At 41.5% G+C, this 23,140-nt stretch overlaps 1 protein-coding gene across 1 annotated transcript in view; it reads left to right on the forward strand.

Annotated features, from left to right (window-relative positions):
- Positions 1-8,578: 8,578 nt before the first annotated feature.
- The window catches only part of LOC148222961 (uncharacterized), a 37,574-nt gene continuing 23,012 nt past the window's right edge, over positions 8,579-23,140 (forward strand). The window contains exons 1-2 of the mRNA XM_088168637.1: positions 8,579-8,705; positions 9,396-9,480. Coding sequence (XP_088024763.1) covers positions 8,579-8,705; positions 9,396-9,480 — 212 coding nt within the window. The remainder of the gene's footprint in view (positions 8,706-9,395; positions 9,481-23,140) is intronic.

Below are 23,140 nucleotides of genomic sequence, written 5' to 3' on the forward strand. Positions count from 1 at the left end.
TCTTTTGCCCTAGTTACTCTCCACCATGAATTAAAAACAGCAAGTGCAAAGAATACAAATCCATGGGCGGCATTCTAAGCCATGAGTACGACATTGCCAATGTTCTAATTGTTTTTGGGCCTCCTCAATAATAGGTGTTACCAGTCTCTTTCTCTTGAGTGGTAGTTCTTCAAATAAATCAGTTAATGTTGACTGTTGGAGGCTTTTGGAGAAATTTTTCAATCCTCCTGGGCTGTTTTCATTGATGAACTAGGTGTCTGATTCTTTCTCATCAGCGCTGTTCTGCCTTCAGGTTCAATGAGGTTGCAGCAGGCAGTTAATTCAGGATGTCCAGACTTTGATAATGCACCTTTTAAAACAACTTTAAACTGGTATTTCAAACAGCAGTAAAATAATATTTTTTTTCACTGCACATACAAAAATCACATTCTCCCTTGGTCCCAAAGTACAGGGGTTCTATGCTAACTCTATATGGACTGTAGCTTTTGGCACCCAGTACTCTCCTTAGTTTCATTTGATTTATTACAATTTTTTTTGAGTAATTTGTTTTTGTTTTTTTTTTTAATAAAATTTTACAAAAATGGTCACAAAGTGCTCTCGTGCCCCAGTGAATCCCCCCATGTGAGCTGTCTGGGATCTGTTGGGCCAAAAGTCCTGGCACCGCTCTTTTACTATTGGGCAGAAAAATTCATCCTTTTTTCAGGGTTACCCCCAGCTTTTTCACAGCCTCCACTTCTGCCAAGGAAAAGCATGTTGCCCCACCCTGTGCTTTTGCTTCCCGAAAAGCCACACTCACACTGCCGTTTTTTCCTAGGGCTTCCCCCTGCTTTATTATCAGCCAAATTGTTTCTTTTTATTTTATGATGCTTGTATCTTTAAATAGTCTGTTCAGTTGGTGTTGAATATTGAATTCTGCAGCTTTAAGACTGATTCCAGGAGTGAAAGAGGAGAGACTGAGTGCAGAATTAGTTATCAGAAACTACACTGACTCCCCCGCATTCCTGCTCACAGACCTAGTTGTCTGCAGTGGACAGCGGGAGAGAACTCTCTTTTACTTTTTGGTTAGGTTTTTTTTTTTGTTTTTTTTTTTTTTTTTTTTTTTTCTTTTTAACCAATTAAAGTAAAAAAAATTCCCTGGAGTGTGTTTTTCTTCTTTTTTTTTTTCTTGAATTATTTAATTTTGCTCTGGACTGAAAACCCAAGAAAGCACTGGAAGCTCACACCGTAGCCCACCTAGCCTGGCCTGGGCCAAGGCATTTCCCAGCACTGAAGGAACTGATACTAGACTAAGTAAGTTAAGCTGCAACTTACAAAAAAACCCTTCTTTTGAATCTGTCATCTTTTTGAAACAATAAGAAGTTTTGTTGTTTAATATTGTTCATTTTTATACTGAAAAGTATTTTGCCTGTTAAATAAATAGTTATTTTTTCCACTTCTCTCTGAGGAAATAGTTTTTTTCTCTAACTAATTAAAAAAAGATTGCTTAAATTTGTTTCCCAGAAAAATTCTATTCAAAAGTTTCTTTCTAAATTTACCTTAAACTAAAACAAAGTCCTTGTGTCTACTAAAAATATGATTTCTTCATTTTGAGAATCTACTTTCAGCTTTATCAAGGGGTCTTCTGGTATTTTGGTTCATATTAAATAAATGAGTCCCTGACCCCTCCTTAGTTTTCTTGAATTAATATTTTTTTTTTTAATGACAATAGAAACAAATGTGTCCTGTACCCCTAGAAACAGGAAAAAAATTTTGTAAATGTTCTTTTTTGTGACAAGAAAAGCACATAGGTCTTGTGTCCTCAGAAGCAGGACCTGATTTTTCTTTCTTCTTTTTATTCTTTTCTGATAAATTCTTTGTGTTTGTGGCTGCTTGTATTTCTTGGATTGCTGTCATTAGAATCCTGGCTTTAATTTTCTTTTCCTCATCTCTACGAACATACGCTTATTGTGCTTTTTTTAACAACTCCTGAAGCTCCTATCCTGCTAATTTTTCAATTTTTCTAACTTTTTCCTGATGTCCCCCCCCTAAGACTTAGCTACAAATTGTGTTTTCAAAAGGACCTGCCCTGCTGGTGTATCGGGGTCTATGCTTGAGTATAACTGCAAATCCAATTTTTTTTTAGTCTCTTTAACCATTCTGCCAGGCATTCATCTTTCTCTTGGTGCTCACTCAGAGATTTCCCTATATTTTGTCCTCTGGGCATTGCTTCCTGAATACCTTGGATAATCATTTACCTGAAATCTCTCATATTTTGCCTATGTTCTACCTCCTGATTATTACAATTTGGATCTGCCATAGGCCATTTCTGATCTCTTTGGTTTGGCTTCTAATGATCTCTATTCTAAGCCTGTATTCCTGACTATCTAATCATTTCTCTCTTCCACTGTAAACAAGATTTCTAAAATAGACTGCAATTCCACTCAGGTGTAAATATTCAGTCTTAATAACTGATCTAGTTTCTTTGCTACCTCAATATGATCTTCTGGCATCCTGCCCATCTCTTTCTTAAATTTCTTAAAGTTCCTAGTATTCAGGGGAACACTCATGTAACCAATAGGTCCCTGTCCTGGGGCCAGATTTGCCATTGGAACCTCTCTAAGAGGGTATAATCTATCTTCCCTTCCTGCTTCCTCACTCTCTTTGTCACTTTCTTCCTCTTGTTCCCTTTTGCCTCTAGTTCTGTGTGCTACTGGCTCGACTTGAATAAGGGGTGCATTGGGGACCAAGGGCTGGACAGGCTGGACAGGCTGTCTGTATGGGGGTGGGAGGTGATTTAACGAGTCCCATGGCTTTAGCCAGTCCCTTCTTGCTGCCCGTCCTTTAGTTTGCAAAGGGTATAACGAATAACCTTCTTTTTCTTGCCTTTGAACTATAAATTTACCCCCCACACACTTTTTGGAAGCCACAAAGCAGCATATTCACTTTTTTTCCTAATTAAAACGTTGTTTTGAACTCATATATAGATTTAAAACCTGACAAATCTAATCTTCAAATGATTTAAACTCTGGCCAGTACAAATTATTTGCACAAATCTTTTCTTTTCTCCACTCAAACATACAGTACTGTATAATTTTCTGCTTACTTTTTCTCTTTGGGATTCCCTTGTACTTTAGTATTGTAACACTATCCTCAGGGGGCTGTCCTGAGGAATCTCACTCCCCTTCTGGGAAACCCCCTCTCGGTTCCCAGGCACACCGGGTTCTCGTGAACTATTCTCATAATTCACAACCCCTGGGTCAGAGATTTTACTTTTCCTCTGACCCATCTCTGGCGGCAACATTTCCCTTGCTCTCTCTCATTCGTTCTGCGGTTCAACTCCTTCGCTTAATATACCAATCTCACTTCTTTTGCCAAACACTTGTTTCCTACCTAATTCCTTCTTTTCCTTTTATTCTCTCCCCAACCTCACTTTCTGACTATTTTCCACAATTCTTTCTTAATCACGTACTGAAACTTCCATCTATTATCCTCCCAACAGATAGTTGAACCTGACTCATTCACTCCCTTCTTAAATCACTTCTTCCGAGCATCAGCTCCCTTCTCAAAGACTTTTCTCGTGAGTTCTCGGGCTGGGACTTTCCCTCCCAGTCCCTCCCAGGGTATTCACTCGCTCTCCCCTTTCAGACATTCCTCACTCACACACAAGCACACAGCCGCCCCCTTTACCCAACCCCATGGTACTCACACAGCCCATTTTCGCACAGGGTTCTTGTGCACAAGACGTTTTACGGGCACCTTTCCCTTTCTGCCGGCGTTCTCACGGGAGCCTTCTTCTTCTGGCATGCCTCCTTGTAGCTAGCTTCTTTTGCTTATGCTTTATTTTAATTTGGAACTCCTTTTCCAAGAGAGCCTGGTCTAGCCTTGGGACCACCTTAACAATTGGTGGGGAGCTCCTTCCCAAAACTAGCCACTCTTCACTTGGACTGGAGTTCCCGGGTTTCGGCACCAAATTGTTATGAATGATGTTTTATTTTTCCCAATTTATCAAGCAACAAGATTAAATTTAATAGTAAGTTTTTAATAGTAACAAAATGAATACAATCAAAGTATTGGAGATGACAATTAAAGTATTGGAGATGAAACAATCAAAGTGCATATATTTAAGAATATACAAAATTTGGCAGTAAGTAATTTAGTATAATTGAGGTTCGTATAAAGCATAAGCAAAACCGACCGGGGAGGGGCCCCCCTCCGACCGGGGATACGGGGAGTGGCTCGCCATTCCTCACGTATCAAAGCATCCAGGCTAACAATCCCACTTATATACTGTAGGCTACAGAAGTTTCTAGAAAGCTCCTCCTAGTTTCTATTCCTAAGATCTACGTAACTATACTGCACGGCGCATACTCTACTAATGGGTTAGGGGGTCTCTTATCCTTTTGAGGGTCTTATTTCCGGTGAAGGCCCATCATCACCATCAGTGACCGAGGTGTGACCTGCAGGTAGCTCAGGCGCCCTGTGTGACTGAGCAGATGTTTTCCATAACATGACTTTAATTAAGTCCCATGCTTGTGATCATTCCATTTTTGACAGCTTCAAGGTTGAAGCTGTATTTCTAGATGCCGCTTATCAGACCTTCGTCCTTCGACTATTCTTATCTGACTTTCTTCCAACCTCCTTCTTCGACTCCCAACATCTGGGAGATGTCTTTTATCCTGTCTCACCCATCTCCCCCTTCTCACTCTGTAACAATTGTCTTCTATTGATCTAAATACAATTTTGTTAATATAGTTACAATTTAATTAGCACGAATCACATTTATCACACACTGATTTTGAGCTCTGAGAAGTCGGGGGACAGGGAAGCAAGCAAGCTCCTTCCTCCACCGAACTCAGAAACTGCACTCCACAAAAACATGGCTAAAGCCCGCAGGGTAGCCACCTCACCTTTTTCTGTAGTATCACCCACAAGCTACTCTCACCGTCGTTTCAATGGAATGTTTGTCTCTCAGGCAATGCCATCCCCTCACATTGTCCTTCTTCCAGATAGCAGATGGGAAAAAATTCACATCTGAGAAAAAAAAAAAACAAAGCCAGAACAGTAAGGTTTAAGAAGTTACCAATTCATAAAAATTAAAAACAAAAAATTAAAAACATTAATCTTGTTACAACTTTTTCTTTAACAATGAAATATAAAGCAATGTCAAGATAACATGCCTGTGACAAAATCATAGTGGCTGGTTATAAAGAATGGTATGGTATGAATGTAAAAATATATTGAGACTGTATCAGATGAAATTTATGCTGTACATCTTTAAACAGTCTTTTTTTTGGTGTGAGAAATGATCGCTCACTTTAAAACTTTAAAGGTTTATTAAATCTCAAAAACATAACAAAGGACTGAAGAAGGAAAAAGGAACAGTACTGGGAGTGTGGCCGGTTGACAGTGGCTTGTCCACAAAATGGCTGCTCCACCTTTTATGCCCCTGATGTTGCATCAACCAACCCTGGCGCCTCCCAAAGTCTGACAGTTAACTCATTTTTGCCATCCATTGGTGGAGACCTTCTGGCAACTTGATTGGAGGTGAGGTACTGTCATACCACACCTCTACAGCAACAAGGTTTCCCCCATTCCCAACTGCCCCATGCAAGGAGCACATGTGTTCGACCTCCCTCCACAGGTCCTTGACAACCCTGACAACCAAGGCTGTCAGGTGGCAACAATACCAAGGGACAAAGGGGACTATGGGGAGAACAGAAGGTGTTGAAACAACAAACTACAATAACATAACCATATATCAACAATACTTCTCTTAACACACACACACTATTCATCTCCTAATGGCAAGACCCAATTATCACATTACGCACCTATAATATTGGCCATATTCCAGAAAGCCTTTTAGACTGTACTTAGCTTTTAGCCCATCAACGTTTAACTTCTGTCATAAGCATTTGAGAGGATACCCTTGTCAAAGAAAACAAAAACCCAAACCACCTATTATGGGCTGTAAGTCCATACAATCTGCAATGCTCCCAAATTTTAATGTTTGCTAAAGATGTTTCTGACTGTATAAGCTATAAAAGCAACACATGGAGCTAACGAGTGAATACATCACATCCTGGTAAACTCAATGTCCACAAATACTTGGCAGCAAGTCCTGTTTTCCCTAAGTAAAGCAATGAGCTGGATGTAAACTAGAATATCATTGGTCTCTGCAATGAATATTTCAGAATCATGCTCCATATCATACATGCAAGTGAAGCCAGTACAGCTCTATTGGTGTATCTGTCTCAGTTTAGATACAAATTTAGGAGAAAACACTCAGGAATGAGTAGTCTCCTCTAAATGGGTTCCAACAATCCCTTGCCATCAATAGGAAATTACTATGAGTGGAAAGGGGAAAAGAAACCAAAACAAGAGTTTATTAACAAACAGAATGCCCACAAGGCATGGGGGGGAAAAGTAAACAATGCTAGATATTAAACTGTCAGACCTTGCTCCACCACACACACACTGGAACAAAAACCCAAAATGCCAGGGAAAAAATACCAGCTCATACCATGCAGTAGAAGGTGGCACCAGTTTCTCTCTCAGGGGTAAAAAAACCCAGAAGCTTCAGGCAGTAATTTGGGCAAACAGAAGAAAACCTGGTGGCTCTCTATCATCAATTCCCTCTCCACAGCAAATGAAGCCGGTGGGCTAGAGTTTCCCGGTGTGCTATCCCTCTCTGGCTTGGTTTTCCAGGGCTGAAATGGAGAGGCTCCTCTCTCCCAGTGATCCCGACAGACCCCTCTCCTGCAGGTCTTGTTTTCTCTGAATCCAGACTAAATAGGCTGTCCAGTTTTCTGAAAAAATTGTCAAAGGATTCCTGCTGCAGCTTTTCCAAGGGAAGGGAAAAAAATCCTTCTTGCTTGGGCTAACAAAACCAAGCTAGCCAAGCAAAACCCAGACCACTCCATACCTCAGATGCCTGGGTAGCAAGGCTTTGAAAAAGCCCACCATATGCCCAAGGCTCCACCCTCCTCCAGACCCACCTTAAAGATACAGTAACCATTCTTGGCACAAAACAGAGGATCAGGGAATAGACTATCATCATAAATCACCCTAAAACAGAATCACAAACCTTTAAACTCCATAATGGAGAAAGGCCTTAACATGAAACAATGCAAGAAAAGAAACAGATCTAATAAATTCTTCATTATGGCATGCTGAATGCCTCTAAATATATTTTCCCTCATAGACACAAAAATGTCTAGTAATAGAAATTACTCAAAAATTATTAAATTAACAAAATCAACTTATTATAGATAGTTGGCTCCTGCAATTCAGGGATGAATATTGTGTGTATGTTAAGAGAAGTTTTGTTGATGTATAGTTATATTATTGGAGTTTGTTAGTTGGACATGCTCTGTTCTCCCAACAGTCCACTTTCCCCCCCTATATTGTTGCCACCTGCAGCCTTGGTTGTCAGGGTTGTCAGGGACATGTGGAGAGAGAGCATGTACATGTTCCCCTTGCATGGAGCAGTTGGGACATCTCACCTCCAATCAAGTTGCCAGAAGGTCTCCACTAATGGATGGCAAAGATGAGTTAACTGTCAGACTTTGGGAGGGACCAGGGTTGGCAGATGTAACATCAGGGGCATAAAAGGTGGAGCAGCCATTTTGTCGACAAGCCACTGAGTAATGCTCCCAGTGCTGTTCCTTTTTCCTTCTTCAGTCCTTTTTCATGTTTGTTGAGATTTACTGACCTTTAAAATTTTAAAGTGAGTGGTCATTTCTCACATCTGGGGACTTGTCCGGGATAAAAGCCTCATCTCCTTGGCCCTAGGATATTTCAGACGAGAGGCATGCCCCACCAATTTTGGTGGCTCAATTGGCTTCTCCTGTGATCATCAGTGATTGGCAGATCAACACCCCAGGGACAACAAGGGACTAAATAAGGAAAAATAAGAGGGGGAAGAAGGGAAAAGGCCTCCTGAAAAGCTGCAGATTGAAAGATCTGGAGGATTGTGAGTATTGTGCATGGGGAGAAGGAGTCCAGGAGTGTGCTTGGAGTGGGACGCAGTCCAAGAGTGTGGTTAGTGTGTGAGTGAGACTTGGGATAATTGGTTTGAAAAGGCACCATTCTCCTAATTATGTTGGCCAGATTGTCTGTAATCCGAGTGCAGGAACCTCAGCTCCAGTCTATACTGCACAGGATCCATACCTGAGCCCATCGAAGCTTAAGGACATTGGACAGTTGGGTGGATTTAGCATGTGTTAGATTGGCAGTGATGAGGACTCAAGAGTACCTGGGAGAGAGAGCCAGGTTAAGAGTTACAGGATTTAGAGCATGTTAGATTGGCGGTGAGATGTGAAGTAAAAGAGAGGCAGGGACCAGTTGTGTGGGACTGGCTGCAGCGTCTCAAAACCACCAGGTGCAGTAACACCCAGCAGTGCCAGCCTGGCTGTGCGGGGATCTCTGGGGTGCAGACCGCCGGCAGGAGCAAGTCCCAGTGGGAGGCTCTCAGCAGCTGTCCACGTTCATACCAGCCCGGTCTGAAGTGCAGGGCCACCGCGGCCATCTCCCGCCCGCGGTGCCTGCCAACATAAGGGAAGGCACGGGCCCCTCCCATCCTTACCGCCGCACGCACATGCCAGCCCTTTCCGCCCACCCGAGTGGCACACCAGCCTCGTCCTACACGTGCATGTGCAGCGCGCAGGGCTGCCTCCTAGCCCATCGCAGTCCCGAGTGCAGAGCAGGGGCCGCGACCTCAGTAGGTGAGTCGGGGGGGGGGGGGGGGGGGGAGGAGGAGGGAGCCGGCACTGGCGGTGGATGATAATGTGCAGGGCAGAGATAACTCTGCTGAGGCTTGTCCGGCCTCGCTTGTCAGCCCCATTGTGGTGGGGACACTGAGTCAATCTCTCGCTAATTCTCTGGACTTCGCCGGGCTGCAGCTGTTTATTTGCTTTCTTTTGCCTGCAGGAATGCAGGTTTTTTTCATTACTTGAAAAAAACAGCAGGCTTTTGTTGCAAAGACCTGTGATTGGCAGGGAGGATGGGACTAGGAGTAAGTAAGGAATCCCCAAGGGGAGAAGGAAGTGACGAGATACCAACAGATATACCCTTAGACAGCCTCCTGGGAAGAAAACTAGCCCTGTGGAAATATGACCCAAACACCAAAGATAAGGACGTTAAGATGATACAGTATTGTATGATAGAATGGATTAAGGGGGAAATTCGGTCCAATCATGTATACTGGCCATGGTATTGGTCAGATGAGGGGTGAATATGTCAGGGTTTAAATGTCCATGTAAAGGCTAAGGAATCTTTTAGTCAGCACGCAGGTGACTATGCTGTTTGCTAGAAAGGGGAGATTTCGCCTTCAGAGGCAAAAACTTTTAAAGTATCCAAGAAAAAGGAATGGGACCTTTTAGACCACTTACCCCTGCCATTCTCCCCTGTCCCAGGTGCAGCAGTACCTCCAGAAGCACCCACACCTTCCATTGCTCCAGATCTACTGATACCCCTAGAAGCACCAGCACTCCAGAGAAGGTAATACCCTTATATGGACCTAGCCAGAACACCACGAGTACAGCAATATCAAAGTATGAGAATGAGAATCACCAGTTTGGGATATATCTCCTGAGAGAAATACCAATGGGTGAGACTCAAGAGGGGGGTAGGGTTTTGTCTTGGTTTGAAAGACAGGTATGGTCTAAGGAAAGGCAGGAGCCCCTTTTCTGCGATGCAGAGTGCAACCCCCCTCCCTTTTAATTATTTTAGGTCCAATTCAGATGCCTTCAGGCAGGAGATATGGGGATAAGAATAACAGTTCTTTACTGGTATCTAACAAGGCAAAAATGCTGTTAGAGCAAATTATTCCCCAGTATGGGATGGTTAACTGTATTGATTCAGATAGGGGAACACATTTCACTTCCAAAGTTTTATAACAAATAGTCAAAGTACTTGGAATAGAATGGGAATTATATACACCATGGCACCCGCAAATTTCCAGACAGGTTGAAAGGATGAATCAGACCCTTTAAAAGAGCCTTGACTAAATTAATGATTTGGACTCATATGTCTTGGATAAGATATTTACCCCTTGCATTACAAAGGGTTAGAATACAACCTTGGTCCAACCTAGGCATATCCCCTTACAAAATAATATTTCAGTTACCCTTTCTAGCCTCGGCCCACAAAGTCACAACCTATGAGGAAGAGGAGGTAAATATTATGAAATATGTTAAGACCATAGCCCGAAATCTAGAAGATTTAAGAAAATGGGGGATGATTGTTCCAAAGTGCCCTTCTAGATTTCAAAATACATCACATAGAATCCAGAGATTTAGTTTTGATTAAACCCTGGAATGAACAATCATTAATACCAGAATGGGAAGGTCCCTTTCAAGTTCTGATAACAACCAAGACAGCTGTCAGAACAGCTGAACGAGGGTGGACCCATGCCAACAGAGCCAAAGGACCTGTGAAAGAACCTAAGGAATGGACCATAACATCTAGACTAGGTGATATGAAGCTTACTCTTAAATGACGACTGAGAGGTAATGAACTGAGATGACCCGAATGATACAAGAAATGTTACAAGGGTCACATACAACTGGGAAATAAGGCCAAGTGCTTATCTACCATTTCAAGTACCATCTGGACAAGTTCTGAAAAACCTCCAATATCACTCTGACGAGAGACACTTCTGCTTCAAGCAGGAGGACCAGGACTGTATTGATCAGGGGGTCCAAATGTGTTTGTATTATTATAATTATCTTTCTTTGGATAGGAGCTACTAGTGTCTGTTGAAGGGAAGGACCTCAGAGACAGTGAAAAGGCCATAATAGAAGAAGTGCCAAAAGCAATTAAATTGGGAAGTAGCAAAAGGGAAAGTGACAAAGAAGTGGAAGGCAAGACCAGGTTGATCTCTGTACTCACCACCAAGAAGATCATATACACCTGGGTAGCAACCACATGGGCATAGTAGGTGGGGGTAGTGCTGGACTTCTGTTACTCCCTTTTGTCTGCTATTTATCTCATCATTTTGGGAAGTCAAACCAATTCCTGTGACAAACACCAGCAATCATTTTGCTTAAGGAAAAAACAAGGTTTTTTTCTTCTTTTTCTGCTGTCCTCACCCACATTAACAGATGTTATTATAACTCATCCAAGAATCAAATTTGACTTACAAGAAGCATGAGTGGATCACCAAAACAGGAAATGGGAATTATTGCTCAAGACAAAAAGGAAAAGGGGATTTTTTTTATAGATAGGTAATATGATGATGGGGTCTCACAATTCAGAGATGAATATTGTGTGTATGTTAAGAGTTTTGTTGATGGGTAGTTATATTATTGGAGTTTGTTGGTTGGATACCCACTGTTCTCCCTATAGTCCTCTTTCCTTCCCTGTATTGTTGCCACCTGACAGTCTTGGTTGTCAGGGACATGGGAGAGAGGGCATGTACATGTGCCCCTTGCATGGGGCAGTTAGGACACCTCACCTCCAATCAAGTTGCAGGAAGGTCTTCACCAATGGATGACAAAGATGTGTTGACTGTCAGACTTTGGGAGGGGCCAGGGTTGACTGATGCAACACTGGGAGTATAAAAGGCAGAGCAGCCATTTTGTGGATGAGCCACTGGCAATCGGCCATGCTCCCAGTGCTGTTCCTTTTTCCTTCTTCAGTCCTTTGTTGTGTTTATTGAGGTTTATTAACCTTTGAAATTTTAAAGTGAGTGGTCATTTCTCACAATTTCTTTCTAGCTTTTTTAAAAAATCAGTAAATTGTGAGCAAATTCTCCACCTTCAGCAATTTTCCATGTACTCCTCCCTTCAGTGAAAATCAAATTGCAGCATGCAGCCCAACTTACTTGTCAGTTCACTTACCAAAGCAGCAGAAAGTCTCTATAAAAGCATCAGTCAAAGCAAAAACATGTATATCTTAATTAACTAGTGTACTGTAATGCAAAAGGCACTTTGCAAACATTGGAATATATTCCTGCAGGGCAGAACTCAGCCTGGATATACAAGATAACTCCTTTCAAAGGGGTTTATGCTTCTAAGACAGTTAGAGGAGCCTTCTGTTAAAATTCCTTCAGGAAATCCTCCATGCAATCCTAGACCATACAGTAGGGGACTATTTCTTGTCTTCCAGGCTACTGGGCACAGCCTTACCTTCTTAATCACATGACTAGAATGTGTTAGCAGCGAAACATGAACACAGACCAGAGCTAATTTTATTTTCTGCCTAAAGACAGCAGATTTTTCTCGCCATGAAAATAACCACTTCAGTACTACCCATGATTTTATAACACTGGGAAGCAAAATATTGGTGGGGGTTTTTTAGGAGAACCCTGGGTACATGCTTCTGGAACAGATAATTTGAGAGTGACCCAGATCTGTCAGGAAAATCCACAAACACCAGAAGTTTATGTCCAAAGAGGAGACAGAGGAGTCCTTCAACTTTATTCGAACAAAGGGAGAGAGTGCACTGGGGCGCATACCCACACGGTTTTCTCTCTGAAGATTTCAGAGGGTGCAATCTCCCTTTTATCCTGAACTCCTGGCCACATGTTGCCCTCTTCCTTTCCCCATCAGCTGAGGTAGTAGGAAGGTACAGCCTTCCCTAACCACCTACTCAATATCCACCCTTGAACCTGTCACTTTATCCTAAAATTCAGAAACTCCAGCTTGTGCAGACCCTTGTTGTTTTCAGGCACCAAGCTGTCTGGCCTGGTAAGGAACCTGCTCCCCAAAGTCAACAGAAACATTAAGATCCATTTCAAAGATATTAACACCCATCAAATGGTTTGTAAAGACACCAGCACACATTTTCCCTCTGTAAAGATGATGGAGGATCTTACATTTATTTAGAGCTGCAGCAATTCTTTATAAAAGGAGTTACACATATTATTTTCTCCAAGCAACAGTGTGCATTTCTTAACCAAGAAGCATCTGATATGAAAAACCAGTGAAAGGAAAAGAAGCCATAATCTTATCTTTTTTTACTACATTCAGCGGATTAAATTAGGTATACCTAATGTGCAGTGCTTTATCTTGAGCATAACGGCACAAATAATGAGATAGCAGGACCTTTATATTTGGGATTCTTTGTTCTGTGCTGGCAAAGCACAACAGTCATAAACCCAGTTTAAGCCTCAACAGCTGCTTTATGCAGCCCAAGTCATTAAAAACACTTAGAGCTTATCAGTCAATATGCACCTCCATTTGTCAGAGGATAATTTATTCGAGTTGCACATAAGTGACTGGAAATCAGAAATCTTTAACTTGTTTCCTCCTGCATATCAGCTTCCCCACTTTAAATGATTTTATTTGCATTTGTTGCAAAGTTTATTTATCATTTTATACCCATCTGAGAAACTCTGAGAAATCCTTGTGGGTAAACTACAGTAAACTTACAAGATATATTTGTTCAAGTTGGAGCATTATCTTTTATTGTGGAAATATCTTTACTCTGTATTAACTTTGAACATGACCTTTGGTTTATGCTCCAGTCACCACAGTGAAATTAAACTGTAAAACTGTGACCTCACCTTGAAAAAGGGAAAATAGATCCATTGGTTATTACTCCAAAAGGGCTCAAAAATAGAGTTCACATGTAAAGACACAGAAAAAGACAACTCTTGCAGCAAGAGGATGAATGCATGTTGCTATAGAAGATGTTATATATTGATGAAAAGTGAAGCACCACTGTCACCTCTTTTGCTATTTCACAAAATAATGTAATGTAATGTAATATTTCTAACTGGAGACAATGGAGGAATGAACTTATTTACAGCCCACTTAAAACTGTTGAACTGGAAAGCTTTTGTGAAATGTAACAAAGATGACTAACATATAGGATAAAAAATAGCTATTTTCCATTCTTGTTTTATGAATTAACTAGATAATTTCATGTAATAATCGCTGTCACAGCTACATTCATTTATGAACTGTTACTCAAAAATCTAAGAATCTTAATATTTTATTTGGAAAAAAAATTTTACTTTTAGTTTGCAATGGAAAGAGCTAACATAGAATTTCATAATGGTTTATATTCACTTAAGAATATTCTACCTCAATTATTTGCATAAATTAAGATTTTTTTTATATGCAAGAGATTTGCCTTGACACAAATATCATCATAAATATATCAGAATGTATAAATTCAGTAGCTATAAAATATTCAAATCTCATTCTTAAAATGATTTTGCCTTTAGAGCTCAGAAAACTGAATTTTTATTTCAATTCTTCATAAAAGTGTAAATTAGAAATTAATCAGGAGCTGTATTCACCAAAACCAGATTAACCGTATCAGCTTTGCTGCTTGCTTCGATATTGCTGCCAAATATTGCTGCAAAAATATTAACATTTAGCCTGTTGTACTATAAACAGGGAAAATGAAATACATAGTTTTAAATAACTATGATCTCTCCTATCTTTTCCAGATCATACCTGGACATTTTTAAAAACAAGATCAATAAAGCTGGAGTGTAGGACATCTTCTCTCTTTCCTAGCTGCAATAACTAGGCTAAAACATGAAGTGAGCTCGAAATATACCAAGACCAATCAATAGGGAGCCACCAGAGCTCAGAATCCTTCTTTGAGAGGCAGCACAACCTGTATCAGAGAGAGTCCCAACAGAGGAAGGCAGTGGGGCAAAGCAGCCCTATGAGAAGGATCTGGCCTCAGCAGGTTGGGGAAGGTAAGGATTCACTCTCTCCACATCACACTCTTGCCCAGCAGAGCTCTAGTGCAAATTAAATCTGCCGTTTGGGTGGCACTGGGAGAAGGTCAAAGTAATTTAGTAAAAGAAATCCCCAAAACCCCCCTTTAAGATATGAATCACAGACAAGTCAGCTTAACTTGGTCCTTCAGCTGTGTAAAAGCTGAAAACAAATCAAAAATGCTGCCAAACAAGTTATTTAATGAAATAAAAAGCTTTGAGCGCAAGTTCACAAACACAGCCTGGCCACTGGGAAAAGTGCTGGGCATACCACCCTCAGACAAATACAGGATTCCAGAGAGTTTGTTACAATTTTTCCTCACACCTTCCCAGCGTTTCAGGATCCTTTAGCAGTACCCAAACCACACTTCTCACACCTCAGCTTTAGTTGTGCTCTTCTCAGATGTGTGTTTCTCCTTAATCCTTTCAGACAGCTTCTAGGCAGAAAGGTGAAGGCTAAATCATAAAAAGGTTTTAAATCAGTGGTAGCTGCATAACTGGCACAGCCCCACCTTACCACGTTTTTGGAAGGCAGGAGAAGGGCAGTGAGCACTGTCAAGTGTTTTATTCTCTGCAGTGTCATTCTGCTTTCCAGGGCACTGCAACGGGTAAATGTAAGGCATCTTCACTGCCCCTCCCTGGTGTTTTCATTTCCAGATTCTCCTCACTTATGTGATTACTTGAGATGAAAAAAGTTAACCTTTGCTTCCCTGTCATGGGGATCCGGGGCCTATTTCATTTCCATATGCTTCCCTGGAGAGTTCATTAAGGAATTAATGAAGGGACCACAGTGGTGTGTAGTGTGCAGTTATCTGCTCCCAAATTACTCTCAGTGTGATTTAGACATGGTTGGCCAGGTTGGATGGGAACTGGAGCACCTTGGTCTAGTGGAAGGTGCCCCTGCCCATGGTAGGGGGTAGCACTGAATGGGCTTTAAAGGCCCTTCTGACCCAACCCAGTCTGTACTTCTGTGATTCCGTGACAAAGGCATTCATAAAGAAAAAGGTACCATGAAAGAAAGATGAATGAATGTTAGTGCTATTCAAGAAAGACTTCATGTCCCCTCTCCTGGTTCTGTCCAACTTCATTTTGTCCCCTCTCCTTTCTCACCTTCTGCTTTTTTAAGCAGGGGGACATTTTCAGGAGGGATTTGAATGAAGTTGGTAGCTTGCCATGAGCTTGGAGAAAGGTGTTCCTAGTGAAGGTAGCTCCTGGTGAGATAGGAAAGAGGACTATGAGACAACCACCAGCACAAAGCACAGGAAAGGACATGGGAAAATGGAAAAAACTGTGATCAGAATAAGGGCAAGTAAAAATGCTTTGGTGCCAGTGTTCGGCTAAAGCATACTATAGCATTGCTAACATGGAAAAACAGAATAGCTAGGACAGGAATAGATTGGATCTCAGTTAAGAAATTTGACTGAAAAATCTTAATTTATTTTACTCAGCATATTGTGGTGGGATGCACAGTTTGGGAGGCACATCCTGGACTGATAAATACAAAAGCCCACTATTGCCACCTACCATTTCATGGCTTTACCTGCCACCTTGCCACACATGACTGTGTCCCAACAGCTGAACTCTTGCTACCCCAAGCAGCAAGGTCACATCAGTCTGTTAGCTAGGACCACTCCCCAGGCTAGGCCAACTCAAGGGACAAAAACCAAGGAAGAGTCCTTGCCAACATTATTATAGCACAGAGAGCTGTGAGGTCTGGCACTGCTTAATTTCCTCATGACTCAGCTCTGAGGAAAGAAAAACACTGGAGATGAAGATTCTTTGATCAGTCACCTTGATCACGAGGACAGTGGTAGTAACATAAAAAATCACGGATAAGGATATAATAGAGCTTGGGCAGAGAAATCAGGAACTCTGACTTGGAAAAGGCAAACTTAAAAAAATAGTGAATGCATACAACAAAAACAGCCCAGAGTAAAGCCTTCTCTGATACTCCTTCAGCCTCCTTCCTTTAGAAAATTTTGGATATTGGGAAAAAACTTAACTGAGGACATCTGATAGTAATGAAAACAGGCAATGTCTTGAACACTCATATGACTGTCAGGAATCTGCTTCCTTCAAAGCAAGGAAACATTGCATGGGCAGTGAACAAGAGATTAGTGATCTTACTAGCTTTACATCAAATATTCTTCAAATTTCACTGTTTTAATGGCATGGGAAAGTAACAGATATTAAAATATGTGAATTCTGCAAAATTTGCATTTTTCTGTATTTTTTCCTATTTCCCTCAAGATCAAGGCTTTTTTACTAAAAAATTTTCTTGTGTTTATGCATATTTACATTACAAAGACCCTTCACATTGCATTTTCTTTAACTTAGTCATAGGTACCTCTCTGCAGTAAAATATATTTTAAAATAGGGGTGTGTGTATTCCTTCCCTCTACTCATATCAATAATATCTTAATTTCAAAGATCAGTAGAGACTTTGTAAAGGTTATCATGACAAATCTCAGATTAATCTCTTAGAAGGTCATCTTCATTATATAAAATGATGTCTTTTTTTCCAGAGAAGAGAAAGATAAAGACCAATCAACACAGTTGCCTCAAACCACTAGTCAAACCATTTACTTGACATTCAGGCATATTAGCAATTGTAATTAATAATACATTGTTGCATCTAGCATAAATTACCTTTAGTTCTTTATTTCCTAGAGACCTACTGGAAAAAAAAAAGAAAGTTGGACGTAAGAAAAGCCTTTACAAACACTACAGACAGGTTATAAATTTATCCGGGCACAATAGATCCATTTGGTCTCTCCATCACTTTAGAGAATATGTTGATCATGTTTTACAAAAAAAAAAAAAAGAGCTGATTATCATGATAAGGGGGCGGGAAGGACATATTTCTCCCTTGAAGAGCCTGATTGTTAATAAGTGATTTTATAAAACAACAAGTAGGGACATGCAGTTTGCTGACTATGCTTATCCAGGGGTTAGACCTGAAGGACATGATGCCCTCCAGGGGGACCTGGACAAGAAAGATCAAGAGAGACTATTTACAAGAGCATGTAATAACATGACAATGGGGCACTAAACTGAAAGAAAGTAGGTTTGGCTGGAATATTGGGAAGAAACTCTTCCCTGTGAGGATGATGAGGCCCTGGCACAGGTTGCCCAGAGAAGCTGTGGCTGCCTCATCCCTGGAAGTGTCCAAGGCCAGCTTGGGTGAGGCAACTGGGGTAGTAGAAGGTGTCTCTACACATCTCAGGGGATGGGACAGGATGGGCTTTAAGGCCCTTCCAAACCAGGAGCTGGGATGCCATGCAGGAAAAGTAATGGTTAACAGCAGAATGAGTGGGAACATATCTGGGGTTGATGACGATCAACAAAGAGATGGGACTGCCATTTGCGTAATGAAGAGACAAGATCTCCATTTGATGCAAGCATTAAGCCAAGTTATTGATTTCACACATCAATATATACCTTTTCAACTACAGCTAAAAATAGCACAATCACACAATTGGTGTTTCTAAGTAACATTACTTAATCAGAAAGAGCTCTGCACAAACCCTCTGCACAGACCTGTACAGACCAGCATAGGCACATACGGTCTTGCATGATTTATCTAAAACAAAGCACACCAAGCATACCTTGTACTTCGCTATTCAGGGTTCAGCCTCATCTTGCCAGGGCTTGTGGCCTACCAAGCCTAGTACATCCACTTCAGCCATGAGTTGAACAGTGCTCTCAGCCCTGCTCTCCAGCTGTATCTCTACATGGGGTTGTTCCATGTTTCATCAGTCAGGACTTGTTCTTGCAGACACAGACCTCAAGGTCCAAAGCCTTTGAAGATACTTCTTCTCCCTTCAAAGAGCCACAAAATTCCTCCTGTTGAAAATGAACCTGAATGAACCACATGCAGAGCATTTCTTCTTTTTCTAAGATTGCCTATGTAGTGGATTGGCCATTGCCAGCTGCCAGTCACCCACCCAGCCATCTCCCTCTTTCTCCTAAGCAGGATGGAGAGAAAATAACAAGGAAAATTTTGTAGATAGAGATTGAGACAGGAAGACCACTTACCAATCCCTGCCGTGGGCAAAACTGACTCAAGATGTGGAAAATTAATTCAATTTATTGCCATTTAGAATAAAGTTGGATTATGAAAAACGCAAAAAATAACACCCACCTCCTGCTTCTTCTCTGGTGCAGCGTCACACCTTCATGCCTGACTCCTCTCACGACCAAATAGCACAGGGGGTGAAGGAATGCAGGTGACAGTCCCTAACAGCCCCAGTCTGCCATTCCTTCCTCCCCACATCTTTCCTTGCCCCACTATGGCCCTGGTACTGGAATAGTTCACCATGCATATTTTGGCTCCATCATGATAATGGGGTCATTGGAAGGCACAGGTCTAGACCTGTTTGCTGCATCTTCATTCTTCTGCCTATTATTTCACTAAACGATGCAATGAATTACCTTTAAATTAAGACTTCTCTTTTTAATTTAACTCAAAAATTGCATTATTCTGCATTTATGCTATCACTACCAATAAAGCTTTTCCTTCCCTTCTAAAAGGCTGCTTTTTAAAAAAGCTGCTCATCTAAAAATAGCTCCTACCATTTAACTTAGTTTTTATGTGTATGTTTTTCATATTACCATTTCAGGCTTTTAGCCTCAGTACTGATATTCCAGTAATTAAGTACGAACTGACATGCAAATTGTTGGTAGCAGGTTCCCCTCAGTTATCTCATTTATAGCATGATAAAAATTTTGCTTCCACAAAAGTCAAAGGAAATGATGGAGAAACATCTTGCAATGCACTGAGCAGTTGCTGACAGACAACGCTGCGCTCTGTCTGTGCAGGCCATGATGGCTGCTGTCACTCCAGGCTGTTCCATGCCCAGATGTCCATAAGCATTATCTTATGGCAACCTGGGGGTTCCTCACTGACTGAACGCCTTCCCTGCCTTGTGCTATCCTGCATCCTGTCTCCAAAGGGCCAATGCAAAACCCAAACTTCTTTCTTATGTCACTGATGTTTTTTTTTCTGGTTCATGAACCCTCAAATCTCTAGCACCACAGCAAGATTTCATGTCTACAGGGCTCTGTCCCACAATGCCATCACAACTTCCATCCTGTCAGAGCTCAGATCATTAACAATCTTGATATTCACACCAGATATCCCTGTGCTGAAACCGCTGCACTTTGGACTGCTACAGGAGCTGAGAAGAAAGAGTACTTCAATACCCAAAGCACAAGCTGCTACAACCCTATTAATTCTCTGAGCTGCATGACATACTATGCAAACACCATGGAAAAACCACAGCTGTATAAGTTAGATGAGAGAACAAAAAACACCTTTAGTGACGACAGATGTCCACATTCTATTTTATTCTTTCAGTTTGATGCTGTTAAATACACCTTTTAAAGAGTGGCATTAATTTTTGTAGTCCAAAAGTTGACAATATCCTCCAGGCTGCTACATGTCTGCTGAAAACTAGACCACAGTACATTGCTAGTAGGAATAATTTTGTACCAGCAGATCCTTGACTTTAGCAAGCATGAAAGCTCCACATAGACTGTGTATCTGTCCTCACATGGAAATAGGATGTTACCTCCAGGAAGCTGGACTGGCAGCGAATTAGCTCTTCCTTCTCCTGAGTGTTGACAAGACGTGTAAGTGAGAATAAGAAATTCTGGAGATGTGAGCATTAACCACCTAAAACACCTAAAAAGGGCTTGTTTTCCTTTCAGGTCACATTTACAACTGGTTTGTGTTGCTGCTGTAGCAATTACAACACACAACAGCCCAGCCCCAGGAAAGGAGTGGAGATAATGCAGAGTTCAGTGAAAGGAGCCTTGGAAAAAATCTGAGCCGGAGACATCCCCACAACTTCTGGAAAACAGCTGTTTATAATGTTTACAGGTTCTCCTATCACATAAACACATAGGTTACCTATAACTTGTGAGGTTTTATTTGTTAATTTTCCAAACTCCTTGAGATCCTGATATTTGATCAGCACCGTTTTGATTGTTGATGCTGAGTGAGGAAACTGGAAATAAAAAAGTCTCTGAGTGTGCGCTAGGAAAATGAAGTATTATCCTCTGAGTGAGCGTGGTGTGACATAACAGTGTCAACAATCTGATGCTCTCCAAAACTAGTGCTGTATACTGAAAACAGCCCTTCTGTACTGATAACTTTAAAAAAGGACTGTAATAGCATCCTTTCGACCAGTTTTCCATCTCTGCAGCTATTTCATCGCACTCCTAACTTCAATATCACCTTCTTTTAAATAGCAAGGGTTTGCATTGTAACATCCCCAGTGCTCTAGCAGGGCCTAAAAACACCCTGCTAGAGCACTGGGGATGTTACAATGCAAACCCTGCTGGTAGCAGAAACAAAGTTTGAGAGTTGTTCCTCAAACAATTCCTTCAGAGGAAATTCCTTCAAAGGAGGGAACTCTTAAGTACATATATAGCTTTGATAAAGAAATTGCTATAGGTCAAAAAACTGTTACATCAGTTGACAGCAGAGGGGACTTTCTTTGCCCTTATCAAATTATAAGTGTAAATATTAGTTGAAAGGTGAGAGAGGATGTTCTTTTGTTTTGATCATTTTAAATCAAAGTGAATTGGAGCTCATTAACTTCATGAGTTTGCACATTCTGATTAAAATGGACACAACTCTAATATATGTGCTAGGTAGCTGGCATTGTTCTAGGAAGAAAAAAGGAACAACAGAACAGAGCACTGACATGTACTCCATTTATTTTAAATAATTTGTAACTGAATGCCAGTGGCTTAAAGGGCATGAGTGTTCCCAAAAAAACTAGGAACTGCTTTACCCAGCCATGCAGTGTATTGCAAGAGGAGGAACTGCAGGTCAGTGGCTGCACCATCCAAAACACTGCTCTGATGCCACTTAATGTAGACTTAACCAGGTCCTAATAGATTGTCTCATGGTTTCCCCTATCAGCTACCATGTCAAATACATATACATATTCCATATCATATTACTCTGCTTTCACCATTAGCTGTTTGATCTGTAGTCTAAGCACATGCAAACATACCAGCCAGACCAGCACTAGCACTACGGTTAATGCTCTACACCCTACCTGGGCTTTTTATTATGTCCAGCTCCTTCCACCCGCCCCCCAGACTGCCATTAGCCCTCAGACAAATTATGTCTGAGAAGCACTGCTCCTCCCCTAGCCACTTAGTTGCTCTGATACCTTGGTTGCATGCTGATGATGATGTCAGATTTGTCAAGCCTCTCTTGGAATTCCTTCAGAAGGCATCCCTGCAGTTGCCAATGAGAGCCTCAACAAGGACTCTCCCATACAACAACGAAATTTTGGAACCAGGAGTTTCCATAGGGGGATGAATAAACCTTCTAAATAAACAAGAACAAAGTTCATCCTATTTGCTTCCTGTACAAAGGGCTTTTTTACTCTCTAGTCCAGCTGAGCACAAGTACCTCTGTTTTTTTATCTTCACTGCTGCATCACTGTAGAGGGATTTGAACACCTTTTGGAGTGAGCAAACACCTATCAGATGAGGCCAAGCAATTAGGCCAGGGCAGCCATTCAGTGGACACCCGATGAGAGGAAGTCAAAATTCACAGTCTCCAAACTGTGCCAGGCTGTTACATATCAGTTTGGTACTGGGAGTACTTGTCCTGGAGCTCTTTTAACTATCATAATAACAGTAGCAACCTTGGTAAATATAACCTCCTTGACACAAAATCCAACAATGGATATGTATTCAGGCTGAGGAATGGTAAACCTTCGTTGTATTGCACTGTTGTTCTATTGCACTAAATGGTTTGTTCTGTACACCCCCAAGCTATGGTGATGGTTCCACCCTCCCCTCGCCCAACACCATCAGTTGTATCCCATTGGTCTGTTCCTCCCCCCCCTTTCCCCGAGTTTAAAACCTCCCGTGATTTTCTGTTAGCTCTCTTTCTCTGCTTCTCCCACCTGGAAGCTACAATAAATAGTATTTCCCACGGGGGAAAGAGCCTCCTTTGGTCTTTCGCCTTCATCCTTGTCAGTATCCTCGTCTCCCTCAGTCCAGAGCTAGCCAAGACGACTGGGGAGAGAGGGTATTACAGCAACTAACCTTGTCACAGAAACAATTTAAACAAGGATGGAAGAGGAAGTAACACATTCAGGAAGGCAGTGTCAGAGTTTCCATACCTGTAGGACTTACCGCTCATAGCATATAGTGTACTGCCTGTCATTCAAGGCCTAAACCCAACCCCAGGAGAAGCTGATGGATTTCATCTGGGGTGACAGCAGTCCCATGTCTACACAGAGAAGTAGCATGGTTGGGGCTCACATCTGACACCTGCACCTATGGCCAGTTTATACAAGTGTTTGATCATCCTTATGGGATCCTAGCTCTGCATTACAACCCATCTATTGCCCAGGGGCATCTAGTTTCCCAGTGAAACTGTTCTTCAAAATACTCATCACTTAACAGTGAAAATCCCATCTGCAAGCCAGCACTGGCACTGCA

This window comes from Sturnus vulgaris, chromosome 8 (assembly GCF_052056855.1).
Source record: "Sturnus vulgaris isolate bStuVul1 chromosome 8, bStuVul1.hap1, whole genome shotgun sequence".
NCBI classification, from domain to species: Eukaryota; Metazoa; Chordata; class Aves; order Passeriformes; family Sturnidae; genus Sturnus; species Sturnus vulgaris.